The sequence below is a fragment of the Hyperolius riggenbachi genome, chromosome 10 (assembly GCF_040937935.1).
Source record: "Hyperolius riggenbachi isolate aHypRig1 chromosome 10, aHypRig1.pri, whole genome shotgun sequence".
NCBI classification, from domain to species: Eukaryota; Metazoa; Chordata; class Amphibia; order Anura; family Hyperoliidae; genus Hyperolius; species Hyperolius riggenbachi.
Window position 1 is genome coordinate 43,379,823 of NC_090655.1, and position 13,478 is coordinate 43,393,300.

A 13,478-nucleotide genomic window follows, 5' to 3' on the forward strand; every position below is an offset into this window, starting at 1 on the left:
CTGCCCAGAACTGACAAAAAGCCATTTTAATGATCACATAATGGGTTAGATTGGAAAACTCTGCTCCAAAGAATGAAGTAACTGAGCATATGTACAGTACTATCACTTCTACCAGCCTCAAAGGAATACTATTGATTCACTTAGGTATCGACAGCACTCCTTTAAGCTCTGAACTGACGGATTGGATTGATCCGCTCCGGGACAATGCCAGTTAAGGCCCATACATACGGCGGACTCCCGCGGACGGGTCGCCCGAACGCCCCGCCGCCCGCACACCAAACCGGGCGCCCGCACAGACCGCCCCCGAGCGACCCGCCTGGCGGATCGCTCAAAAGCAGTCCCACCACCCGAACGACAGCCCGCACACACGCCCGGCCAGGCGCGCAAACGACGGAACGCCCCAACGACCTGCCGCGTGCACGGGCCCTCAGCCTCAGCTTTGAGGCATTATACCTATCCTGGTATGGAGATCTGGATATTACCAGGTAATCTCAGCGATTTGAGCAGGGCTAGTATTTCTGAATTAAATATTCCAGACAGTGGCCTGGATCACTATCAGGTGGAACTGAATGTCTTCAGAATGTCCATGACATTGTAAACATTGTAAACTCCTGCCAATCACTGTAAGGCAGGTCAGCTGGTTAGCATAACACAGTAACTATTCATGTAGTTTGACAGTCTTGCAGCAATACCTGGCCTCTTTGCATTCATGTAACAGGCAAGGACCCCTTCACACTTCATCCATTGTGTTGCCGAGTAATTCTGCATGTCAAGATCACTGGCCACACAATTCTATGAGCCTGTTCACACGTCAGTTGTTGTAATGGATCATATAATTCTAACTTGCTGCATGCAGGTTTTGTATTACATTCTATGTCTAGTCTCCATTGCAGTTCCCACATCAATTCATGCAATATGTAAAGGGCAGAGTGATTCCAGCCAAAAACAATCAATACTCAGTAGTGGCATAGCTAGAGATTACGGGGCCCCATAGCAAAACTATCAAGGGGCCCTCAGATGTAGGCACTCTTAAGCAATGCCACCTGCCCCTTCCCTATGGATATGAGGTAAATGGGCACTTTGCATTATCATGTAATCAACACTGTACCTAGTTCATGGGCCCTGAGATAACATCTTGTGGGGGAGAAGCACCCCCAAAAGTTAATGGTGAATACATTAAGTACTATCTGGGCCCCCAATGCTCCAGGCCCCCATAGCAGCTGCTATGAGTATTGCTACACCCCTAATGTTCAGAGGAAGTAGCACCTGGCTGCAGGAAGAAGCCTTTAGGGCCACTCTTTTACAGTTACCATGGACGGAGGGTACCTTGGCACACTCCGCCACCACCGGTTGGTGTAGTAATCATGAGGATAGGAACCCACAAGAGCGTTTAGAGAACGCTTTAAATCGCTAACGACTACTCTGAACACTTTACCAATGTAAATTTAATGGGACAGGTTCCATTTAGAGGGATTGAGATTCGGCAAATAGTAATTGCGGGACATGCAGCGTTGTGGAAGCGTGTCCTTTCCAATGCATTATATAGGAGCAGGAAAACAGCTTCCGAAAGCGCTACCACAAATCGCTAGTGATTGCAACAGTGATTTGCGCTTTATAGTGGGTCCCAGTCCTTAAGGACAATGTGACCTGACACACTGCTTGCAGTGCAAAGTGGTTTGGGAACCATCTAAATAATGCAAGACCTGCATTGCATTCCTGTGGTAATACTTTTTTTTTTTTAAACATTGCACCCATTATGTGCAGTGTGACCTTTCCCAATAGTTTTCAAATGGCAGCAAAACAGAGCAAAAGTACATGACATGCACTAGCCTCAGTTAGCATAGGCTAAAACCAACTAGGCTGTTTTCTATCCCACAAAAGGATAGTTGGCTGCTTTTAATATGCCACCCTTCCAGGTGACCCTCCAAAAGGTGTTCAGCCAGTGCATCCATTTATCCATAAGCAATGTAACTCCCAGACAATAGACTTCAGTGTTACATGGCCAACCAAAAAATATACGGAAGATCTGCATCAGGTAAGCCAGTTTGTAACGCCGCTTAGCGCATTGTGCCAAAGCAACATTCACAGTGTGACGGTGGCTGCGCTTTGAGAAGGGTGTGCAGCACTGTCTGCAGTGAGTTATTGCGCCCATGCGCATCACTAGTTAAGTACGCTGTTCATTGACCGTACACCACCTGCGAACAACCTGCAGTGCTATTTTCCGCTGTAATGGGGAACAGAACGCTTACTGAGAGCCTAGCCTCAGAGTATTATTAAAAGTTACCTTTTAATAATTCAGTCTGAAATCAGCTCTGGGTCACAACCAGCTCGTCAGACAGCCCAGTTCAGCTTCTTCACACTTTCCATGAGTAACTAGGTAACTCACATGTTAGGACTTAATTACCACACACCTGCACATCAGACTAGTTAGCCTCAATCAGCATAAGCCTGATTAGTGGCGTAACTGAGCATATGAATTCCATGGTAAGTATCTATCAACCTATCTGATTATTATTATTTGACCAATAGGTTTTTATATTATAACCCGATGGATCAGCTTCCATCCAGGAATGCAGTACTTTACAGACACCTGCGTTCTATTCATTGAGAGGGTGCAGGCCTTATGCATAAAATTAGAACAAATCAGCTGAAAACAAACGGATGTCTTAACAGATTAGCTTTTCCATAGCAATGCATTGAGAAACAATTTCAGTTTAGTATGCATATGATGTGAACTGAACAATTAGAACTAATGAGCATTACAATTAAAGTAAAACATTTTATAAAGGTAAGCAGCCAAAACCCTTGCGCCTATGCAGCAAGCTGCAAGGTTAGCAGGGAATGTGAAGAAAATGCATATAAAAACACCTAGAATTCATTTGCTTCACCTATGGTATCTGACTTCTTCCAATCTGTACAGAGTACACATAACGTTATAAGGGGAAACAGTTATATCAAACCTGTCCTTGGCGCTGTAGAAACCGCATTAGGCGTAGACTGGCCAGACAGTCCTTTCCATAGGTTCAGATGGAGGTATGGTCTAATGCTTCATCCTCACTCTGAACAATCTTTCTTAAGGAACTGCTTTAACAGATTCCTGTCTGCTGGCCCCAACCCTTCTGCAGCTAGCTTCCAGTTCTGGTCATCTTAACCGTTGTCTAAGCTGCAAACCCTCAGTGAGGCTGCTTTGTCCAGGGCTGGTACCTCCTCAAAAGCGGACTAGCCGCTATATAGAGTGGCAGATTGAGAAAGTTCTGGCTCTTCCTGGTACGCGGTATCAGTAGTGGCGCGGAAGCATGACATACTTTGCCCGTACCTTCCAACTACCGGACACCCTCCATCGCCGCGCGCATGAGAATGCCTGTCAGTGGAGACTCCAGCAGGGCCACTGCCCCACTCAAACCTCAAAATCACCGGAAAGTTGAGCCGCTTTCTTCCCCGGTGTGTTTGCCAGCCGCAACACCATGCTGGCCAGCACACTGACGCTTCTCATGCCCAGTGAAGTAGCCTGGAAGACTTAGGTATCCTAACGACTGCAGCACAGGATCACCTACTTCCCTGTAACAGCCTGTGTACCTGAGAACAGGAAACACAGTGAAAAGTGAGGCATGATGGGTGGTGCACCTATTTATGGAGGGTGGGGTGGTTCTAATTAAGAATGTTTATTCAGTCTGTGTTTCCTGCAGAGGGGAGCCTGTGTACTCTCAATGTGGGGGCCGTACTGGAAGACGAAAAGAGAAAATATTCTCATACTTTTATTTTCAGGTATAGTGTTTTTTCTAACATTGCATCATTCTATAATATGTGCAGATTACACAACACTCAGCATTCAAAATGAGTCTTTCAGAGCAGTCTGTGAACTAATGACCTCTCCTCTAGCAGAGGAAAAGTAAATAGTCCATGAACAGTTGAGAGAAAGGTGGCCATACACTGGTCGATTTGCCATCAGATTCGACCAACAGACAGATCCCTATCTGATCAGAGTGGGATCGTATGGCCACCTTTACTGCAAACAGATTGTGAACCGATTTCAGCCTGAAACCGATCACAATCTGTTGTGGTGGTGCTGCCGCCGCTCCCCCCCGCCGCATACATTACCTGCTCCGCCGGCGCGACTCCCGGGTCTCTCTCCGCTCTTCTTCTCCGCTCTGGTCTCCGTCTCCAGCATGCTTCACTTCTTCCTGCCCGGCAGGAAGTTTAAACAGTAGAGCGCCCTCTACTGTTTAAACTTCCTGCCGGGCAGGAGGAACTGAAGCATGACGGAGACCAGAGCGGAGAAGAGCGGAGACGAGCGGGGGTAGACGCGCCGGCGGAGCAGGTAATGTATGCGGCTCTATTGCGTCGGTCGTCGGGCACTCGAACGCCGCTAGCGATGCGCTCTTTACCCGTGGGCGATCGACGGTAATTTTCCGCACGGCGCGATCGGACGGAATGGATCGAAATTCGGCGTGTAGCGCGAACGATTGGCAGCAGAAGGGATCGAATCTGCTGTCGAAACGGCGGTAAATCGGGCCAGTGTATGGCCAGCTTAATAAAAGTCAGATAACAGCCCTCTTCACGACTAACTTAGTCGGAGAGCTTAATGGCTTGTTTGCATAGAGAACTGGAGTTTCTCAACTCTTCCTGTACTGGAAACAATTACACTGATGTATCTGATCTTAATGTTTTATTTCTTAGCTGTGCTACACATACAAATCATAATATCTTTTTTTTTCGCTTCAGTGTCTCTTTAAAGGGTACCTGAAGTGACACGAGGTAAATACAGGTAGAGTAGAACTGGGACGTTACATACAATTAGGCTATGATGCTTTTTTTTCTTACTGTAAGGGTTAAAAACCCAAGGCTCTAAACAACTTATTTGCAGTCAAACTTTAACACAGCGCTAAATATTTGTCACTAACAGAGGTGAACACAGGGGAGAGGGATTCCCTATTCAAAACGCCTGCCAGAGTTTCCTGCACTGCCATTGGGCAGCTCTCACCCCGGCCACACCGCTGCCACTCCCCCACCTCCCTGTACGCTATGAGAGACAGTCTCAGGTCATGAAAGTGAGCCATTGCGGCCCACGGGAGCAGCGGTTTTTGTGGCTACCTAATACACTCAGCCCCGCGGATCAGGTAGCCTGCCCACCTCGGGCTCTCTTTAAAATGTAAAGCATTGAAAAATACCTCCAGTTGCTGCTGCTCCATTTTTGTTAAAAGGAATTTTGAATAAATGTTGCTCTTCTCTAGTAAGTGCTGAAGCCTTTTATACCGCATTTCATTTGAATCTCTTTCCCAAGACATCCGAGCCTAAAATAAATAAAAAAAAATAAATAAATAAAAAAATAAAAAAAAGATTAAAAGTGCTATAATTTAAAGATTTTAGCAGATCATGCAATTCATTTTCAGGATTTGTGTGTAAATGGGAGACAAGCCTTCAGGGATTGACACAGCCAGTTTGTGTGAGGACATGGAGATGGCATGCATATTAAACAAAGTAGTCTCTGAACATGCAGTAATTAGATCACAAGGGTCATGATGCTGGCCATACACTATGGCAGGGGTGTCCACACTTTTCCGACTCGCAAGCTACTTTAACCATTTCACAACTGAGGGGTTTTACCCCTGAAACACCAGCGCTATTTTTACCTTACAGCGCTGCCTCCATTCTAGTATGTACTATGATTGGTTATTGGGGACTGGAGAGTCCCCATAACCAATCATTGTACTGCAGAGCCGGGGTGTGTGTGCGCGCGGGTCGCGGGATCGCGCGCTGCACATTTGTTTACGTTACATTGTTTTGAATGAAGACAGCTTCTGTTTAAAGCCGTCTTCATTCTACTCGCAATCGGCGAGGCTAATTGGATTTAGGAACGCTCGTTCCTAACATCCAATTAGTCACCTGCTGTGCGGGCTGGCGTGTGCGCGAGAGTTCCCCGCCCACTCCCAGCCAGTAAATAAACAAGTGCGCCTTTCTCCGTCCCTGGGGGTGAAGCGGTGCGCAGAGGGACGGAGAAATTTAGCACTGGGGGGGTGAAGTGGTTAAAAGCTTCCGAGTCTAAGTGATCTGACACCCCCCCCCCCCCCCCAAAAAAAAAAAAAAAAAAAAAAAACCACATAAGTAGGCAGACACCCCTGCTCCCAGTTATCATTACTACCCCCCAGTCCCTTGACAAATTGTGAAACCTACACTGCTTGCTGTCACACTCGCACTATGCTCACTGACAACTCGTACCTGCATTGTGGACTATTATAAATATTGTGATACTAGCCAGACTCCACACTGCCAGCCTATACATTCCCAGGAGATGTCTGGGCAGAAGAGCTGACACTCCACTCACTGCAGCAGCCATCCTGATTAGTATCACTAGTACGCCAAAGGACAGCACAGCCAGCACCACCACCTTACCACACACTCGAAGCTGACTTATGCCGACCTCCACCACATAATTAGCAAGTACCTGGCAGCCTGAGACAGGGCACAGAAACGAAGCCATTGCTCCCAGATTCAGGAAGTAGCAGCCGAGGAGAACTCCTCCTACTCCCAAGCCAACTGCTGGAGGGGATGGACACATGAGCATCCCTCATTGGCTGCCTGTGAACTGCAGGGAGTGGCTACAGAGACTGACACTGTTCCCTTGCGCTGTGACTGGCCGGCACCACACGCAGACAGTGCATCATAGGCCAATCACAGCGCAAGAGCACAGTCTCCGTGGCTTCCCTACTTTGCACTACTGCCCGCAATCTACCCAACAGTCCTTTGCGATCTACTGGTAGATCGCGATCGACGCATTGGGCACCCCTGCACTATGGGGAAAAATTTTTAGGCTGGATTCACAGTGGTCAGTTGCATGACAGATGCATTATGAGTGTGAATTGCAATGGAGACTGGACAAAGACCAATACAAAGCCTGCATGCAGCAAGTTAGAATAATGCTATCAGTTACAACACAGTACTGTGACCAGGCCGACAGAATGGTATGGGCAGTGAGTTGACATATAGAATTATGCAATGTAACTGACTACTGTTAACAGGGCCTTAGATGCTTGGAGTCTATTTTTTTTCCTTTTCACCGGTAAGGCTCGGTACACATTGCATTTTAAAGCCGAACGGATCCGGTAATGTGGATCTAGTTTCCGCTTCACTGGATCCCTAAGACTTCGTTCATAGTGACTAAAGGATCCGTTAAAACGGATCCTATTTCCAGTCAATCGGATACGTTTTCACTTCGATCCGTGCATCTGAGCGGGTGGGGAGGGAAGGTTAACTTACCAGGCTTCTGTTCTCCTTGTGTCTCACGTGGCATCACATAACTACCACACTTCCTCCAACCCGGAAGGAGGAAGTGTGGCAGTCACATGATGCAACGTGGGACAATAGAGAAGAGGCGGAAGCCTGATAAGAAACCCTCTCACCAGCCCGCTCTCACTTGCGTCTCCGCAGACCCCTACCCCCAGTGGAAAATCTCCACAGACCAACACCCCCAATGGAGTGTTCCCCCAGACCTTCACTCCCAGATGAGCGTCCCCACATACAACCACCCCCCACCCTCCCCCCCCCCCGATTAACCCTCAGAAAGGTCTGGTCTGCTGCTTCACTAGTGTGAAGAAACGTTCCGTTCTCCCACTGCCCCCAACGCTGGGCTTTATCTTCTGTTTCCAGTCCGCTGGGCTCAGCGGTCCGGAAAAATAGGTGCTGCAGCAAGGTTGCGGTCCATTTGAGCGGACGGATGTTAACGCTTCCATTGGATCTGTTCCATTTGTACAGCATGCGGTCAGCTGTTTAACACTAATGTGAACCGAGCCTCACGGAGGACGACTGAAGAAACGATCATTCTTTTACTTAATTTAAACACATCCCACTGATAATACATGAATGCAGATATCTACCTCTTCCATCATTTTCTGCTCCTTCGCTTCACCCGCTTTCTCAAGTTTTTCCTCTTCCTTCAGCATTGCTGCAGTTATTAGTCCATCCAGAGGCTGATCCATGGCTGCTTCTGGTGTAACTGCAAGGAAATCAGACACAAGCTTGTAAATCTACTGGCACTTTCATTGGAAGGCACGCATTCACAAAAAATAAAATAAAACTGAGATAAACTGTATCTATCCTCAGTCTCCTAAAAGTGACATTTTTTTTAGATATCCAGTTTTATATTTAAATCTAGTTTACCGTTTCATTGTCTCTGCTCCATGACACCATTGAAGTATGCTAGAGCTCAAATCCATGAATTATTGACCCGTTTTCATCTCTTTCCTGCTCTCTGAAGCCACTTACTGACAGGAAAGTGTTGTAAGGGCCCTTTTCCACCTGCAATCGCTAGCGTTCACGCTGAACGCTAGCGATTGCTGAATCGCAAAACCGGCGATTCCCGACGTTTGCGGCCGCGATTTTGCTATGCTATGCACTGCATAGCAAAATCGCGGCAATTATCGCTCCGCCGCGCGTTCGCGTTCCCGACAAAAGCGAATCACGGTAGTGGAAATGACCTACCGCGATTCCTATGTTAAAAAGCAAACCGTAGCGATTGTAAAATCGCTAGCGGTTTGCGGTTTTGCGATTCAGCCAGCGCAAACGCGCTGGTGGAAAAGGGCCCTTAGGGTCGGTTTACACTTAAAGAGAACCAGAGATGAAGCACCCTCTTGTATTTTACCTTATAAATCAGTGGGAACATGACAGTAAACACCTAATCTGCCCTTTGTTTCTTTGTTCTCTGTTTAATCTGATTTATCACCTCTGATAAGAATCCCCGACTGAGCACTCAGTCTAGCTTTGCTACGGAAAGATTATAGCCGAGTCTGTCTTCTCTAGTGTCTTTTCAAGCCCAAGCCTGCCCCCTTGTGGCTCTGCTATAATGACTCAGCTATAATTATTCCCTGCAAAGCCAGACTCAATGCTCAGTCCGGGATTCTTATCACAGCTGATAACAGACACTTTTAGCAGTGAGGATGAAACAGAGAGCAGAATAGGTGTTTTCTCTAATGTTCTTACTGATATATATGGTAAAATACACAAGGGTGCTTCATCTACGGTTCCCTTTAAAAAAAAAAACCAAAAAAAAAAAAAAACCACAAGGCGGAGATATGCGCAACTTATTTGAATGAAGTTTTGTAAACATTTTCTGAACTCCTAGGCAGAGAAAATATTTATTAGACAATCGTGCTTGTTTCTACATGGCTCAGAAGCACACTGCCTGCTATTTGCAGCCAATCACTGCAGCCAGTGATCACATAGGGAATACCCCATGTGACATCTCAGTGCAGGCGTATGGCATAAGAAATCCTGTTTTCAGATTTCCTAAACAAGCTGCAGATTTTCAGCAATGTTGACAAATAAATCCTGTCTGCAACAAGTAAGGGCACAGGGGCTGCACCCAAAAGGATTCTGCAGTAGAATGCACTGTTAAAAAGGTCATTCATCTAGGATTTACCCATTTACCTACATCTGATCTACGTATTTGCTACATTGTTTAAGTGGAATGTGTACCTGGTTAGCAACTACACGTCAAACTTATGCCACTCACACCGTCTACACCCCTAAACACTCCTACTACATATAGAAACAAAGGAAGTAAACATGTTGTATAACCCTACACACTGTGGGGGCACAGCCCTCTATGTAAGAACTCCTCTTGCAATATTTTGACACATACTACAGACCAGTTACCTGTCCCATCTGCCACAGTTGGTGTATTCGGAATAGTATGTATATACTGTACCCACTCCAATACTCTGGGTCTACATGCATGCTATATGTCAGCTGAATGGCACTACATCTAGGGTCAGTAAAAAGCAGGTACACAGAATAGCACGGACCCTTTGTCCTTTCATCTGCTCTGGAAGATATGGCTGGTGCACACCAAGAGCAGTTTTGAGTGTTTTTAAAACCGCTTGCACGTTGAAAACCGCTTGGCTAATGTATTTCAATGGGATGGCGCACACCAGAGTGGTTTGTTTTTCCCCCAAACATGGGTCTGGCAGCATTTTTGCTCATTTCTGAGAAATTTCTGCTTTAAAGTACAGGAAAGTGGAAAATCACTCTGAAAAGCGCTAGATCAAAGCAGTTTTCCAAGCGTTTTTGTTAGTTACAGAAGCTCTTCAGTTACAGCTTTACTGTAACAAAATATTTAAAAAATGCTACACAAAAACAATCCAAAAAAAACAATTCGCATATTTAGAAAATCGCTTCAAACATGCCTTGAATCGCTCTGAAAAAAAAAAAAAAAAAAAAAATTCAAAAAACTGTAGCATTTGCACTGGGCCATAGTCCAGCAGCATAGTGTGAGCCAACCCAAAGATAGTAAGAACTGCATACAACAGTTATGTAAACTCCTAGACTGCACACACACAGAGACAGGAGTGGTGTGCGCTTGCACGCACACAAAACTGCAAATATACCGCTCAAGCACAGCCAGATCCCACAAAAAGCTATTTCACTCACTGAACCTCCAACCTCCTACATATCAAGACACGTCACTAGCCTGAAGGCTAGTGACATCTATAGAGCATCGCCACTGCACTGTCACTGATGGGATCAAGTAAGGGCTGGCTCAGACAGGCTAGCAAGCATTTGACAATCTTCAGTAACACTTCCCCTCATTCTGCAAATGCATCAGATTTTGAACCCCATCCCCCCAGACAACATGGAAACCCCACAGTTAGCTGATGTACATGTAGCACCCAGGATGAAACAAGATGACAGGAAAGGGCAGGATTGAGCACAGTATTGGCATGAACAGTAAACAGTCATATCAACAGCTATACATTCATTTTAATGATCAAGACAAGACAAATAACATTTATATTGCGCTTTTCTCCTTGCGGACTCAAAGCGCCAGAGCAGAGCAGCAGCCACTAGGGTGCGCTCTATTGGCAGTAGCAGTGTAAGGGAGACTTGCCAAAGGTCTCCTACTGAATTAGTGCTGGCTTACTGAACAGGCAGAGCCATCAGTACTAAAGAAAAAAAATAATGATGCAGTGATCAACCTTTAAGGGTTCAGCACCAATCTTAACCAGCACAATTAATTCTCCCCAGAATTTTGTTTCCTGCCAGGTGGCATGAAAAAGTAGCCGGGTGGGCCGTGACAGCAGAAAGCAGGGCTGATGCTTCTCTGGGCAACTCTGCTAACTGCATAGGAGGCGAATAAGGAGTTGAGACGATGATAGCCGGGTGGCCACCAAAATTAGCCGGGTGGAGCACACGGCTTAAAGAGCCTCGGGAGAACACTGAAGCGCTAACGAGTCCTACCAGGTGACAGAAATACCTCAGTACATTATGTACAAGTCTTCTGCACACATAATAAATACATGTTATCAAATATTCACTTGCACTATCACACTTTCGCAAACAACCACTGCTGCACAGAGTCATACAGTTTTGATCCACATAGTTCTATTCAATCTCGCTTAAAAGTTCTCAGTACTACAAGGTTACACAACGCTGGCAGCCTTGACAAGCCACGAGACAGAGTTCTCCTCACACTGTCAGAATTCTACAGCCTCTCTCACTATGAGCACGCGATGTGACACTGCCATAACTGTATGACACTCAGCAACTGCATGTCCACACACTGACCAGCCACCCCATCATCACAGGCACCACACAGCCTCCTCCCGCCTGCACTGCAGTCACACATCTGTCGCCATAGAACTAACAATCCCCGCTGCTAGAAACACGTATTATGCAAACCCACCCAAAACAGTGGATAACTCTTCCGATTTCATAATTATCCACGCGCGTTCTCTTTGTTGGGAAGATGTTCGGCTGCGTCTGGACTTGCAAAAGTTGCCGGATTCAGTGACACGCCGGACTCCGCCTTCTTAAAGTTCTGGCGCGAAAGGGCCGTGGCGGGAGTGTGTGTGCACGCGCATCATTGGCCCGTACTGGCCTCGGCGGGATGGTGGGTGTGATCGCTGGCTCGTCATCAATCCTGCGCCGCATTTTTCAAGCAGCCGTACTCGTATTGGCTGCTATATGGCAGATTCGTAGGATAACCTTTGACATGTCATGGTAGCTTTTTCTGACTGACTACATGACATGTAAGTCATGACAGAAAAGGCTACCTTGTCAGATTTAGCTACCAGTAGCAAAATCTGACTGTAGTGTGTCAGAAAAAGTTGTCTTGTGAATCTTGCTGTATAGTAGCCAATATCAGAGCCGGGACAAGGTCCTCCAGCACCCAAGGCTGAGACACCAAAGTGCGCCCCTCCATCCCTCCCACCTCAGCCGTCACACACTGATTGCTATTAGACTAAGAGGCGCCCCAGGGCCCCCAACCTCCCCAACACCTTAATGTCTAGTTATCTGGCTTGCAGTCACTGCCATGTATCCCCTTTTCTTATTTCTTTCTGCTTCATACACAATTAGGAATGACAGCTGAATGAATTCTGCGCCCCTTCCTACACTGCGCCCTGAGGCTGGAGCCTGGAGCCTCTCCAGCCTATGCCTCGGCCCGGCCCTGGCCAATATTTTTTGTTTTTCCTTGCCAACGTTTCTTGTTTTACCTTGAAGGAGTTGTCAGCCAAATGCTGCTGCCCCATGATATTATACTTACTCCAGCCCCTTACAGCGGACGTGTCCCATGCAGCATCTCCACTCGCCGCCGGCCCAGTGTCCCTGCTGGTGTGGAGGCCGACCTCGAGGTTGTCCTCTACTGCGCCTGCGCTGCTGTCAATCAATTCCACGTTGTATGCAGTGTACTGCGAAGGCGCAAAACTACTGTGCCTGCGCAGTACACTGTGGACAATGAATTATAGCCCCCAACCGTCCCATTTTCGTCGGGATTCTCCCGATTTTGGGGGCTCTCCCGCTATACCGGTATGAGCCCCCCAGGTCCCAGGCGACTGTCAGTGTTAACAGCCGCCTGTAACAGGAGGGGAGCAGCGCAATGGAGGGAGAGCTGTGGGCAGCGGCGGAGAAGGGGGGGGCATCTCCCCCCCTTCCCTCACCTTAGGGTGCTCTCCCTCCCTCGCTCTCCCCTCCGAAACAAAGTGGCGGCGTTTGGCAGCGGGCGGGACTTACCTTCCGTGTCGCTCCAAGCGCCGGAAGTTCTGGTGCCTCTGGTCTGGATCAGACCAGAGTAGCGGCAAATCATCCTGCGACGAGACGGAGGTAAGTTCTGCCCCTCTGCCAGCCACCGCACTTAGTTTCGGAGGGGAGAGCGAGGGAGGGAGAGCACCCTAAGGTGAGGGAAGAGGGGGGGAGATGGCCCCACTTCTCCGCTGCTGATCACAGCTCTCCCTCTTCTCTGCGCTGCTCCCCTCCTGCGGGGGGGGGGGGGGGGGGCGGCACCTGGCTACCTATTCTGGGGACATATACACCTACCTATATACTGGGGACATATACACCTGCCTATATACTGGGGACATATACACCTGCCTACATATACTGGGGACATATACACCTGCCTACATATACTGGCGACATATACCTCTGGCTACATATACAGGGCACATATACCCCTGGCTACATATACTGGGGACATATACCCCTGGCTA

At 47.5% G+C, this 13,478-nt stretch overlaps 1 protein-coding gene across 1 annotated transcript in view; it reads right to left on the reverse strand.

The window, feature by feature from the left end:
* Positions 1-11,871, reverse strand: part of HELLS (helicase, lymphoid specific) — a 53,162-nt gene extending 41,291 nt beyond the window's left edge. Inside the window, exons 1-3 of the mRNA XM_068255199.1 lie at positions 11,675-11,871; positions 7,872-7,990; positions 5,169-5,291 (exon numbers count right to left, since the gene is read on the reverse strand). Coding sequence (XP_068111300.1) covers positions 5,169-5,291; positions 7,872-7,990; positions 11,675-11,705 — 273 coding nt within the window. The 5' untranslated portion in view covers positions 11,706-11,871. The remainder of the gene's footprint in view (positions 1-5,168; positions 5,292-7,871; positions 7,991-11,674) is intronic.
* Between the last annotated feature and the right edge of the window lie 1,607 nt (positions 11,872-13,478).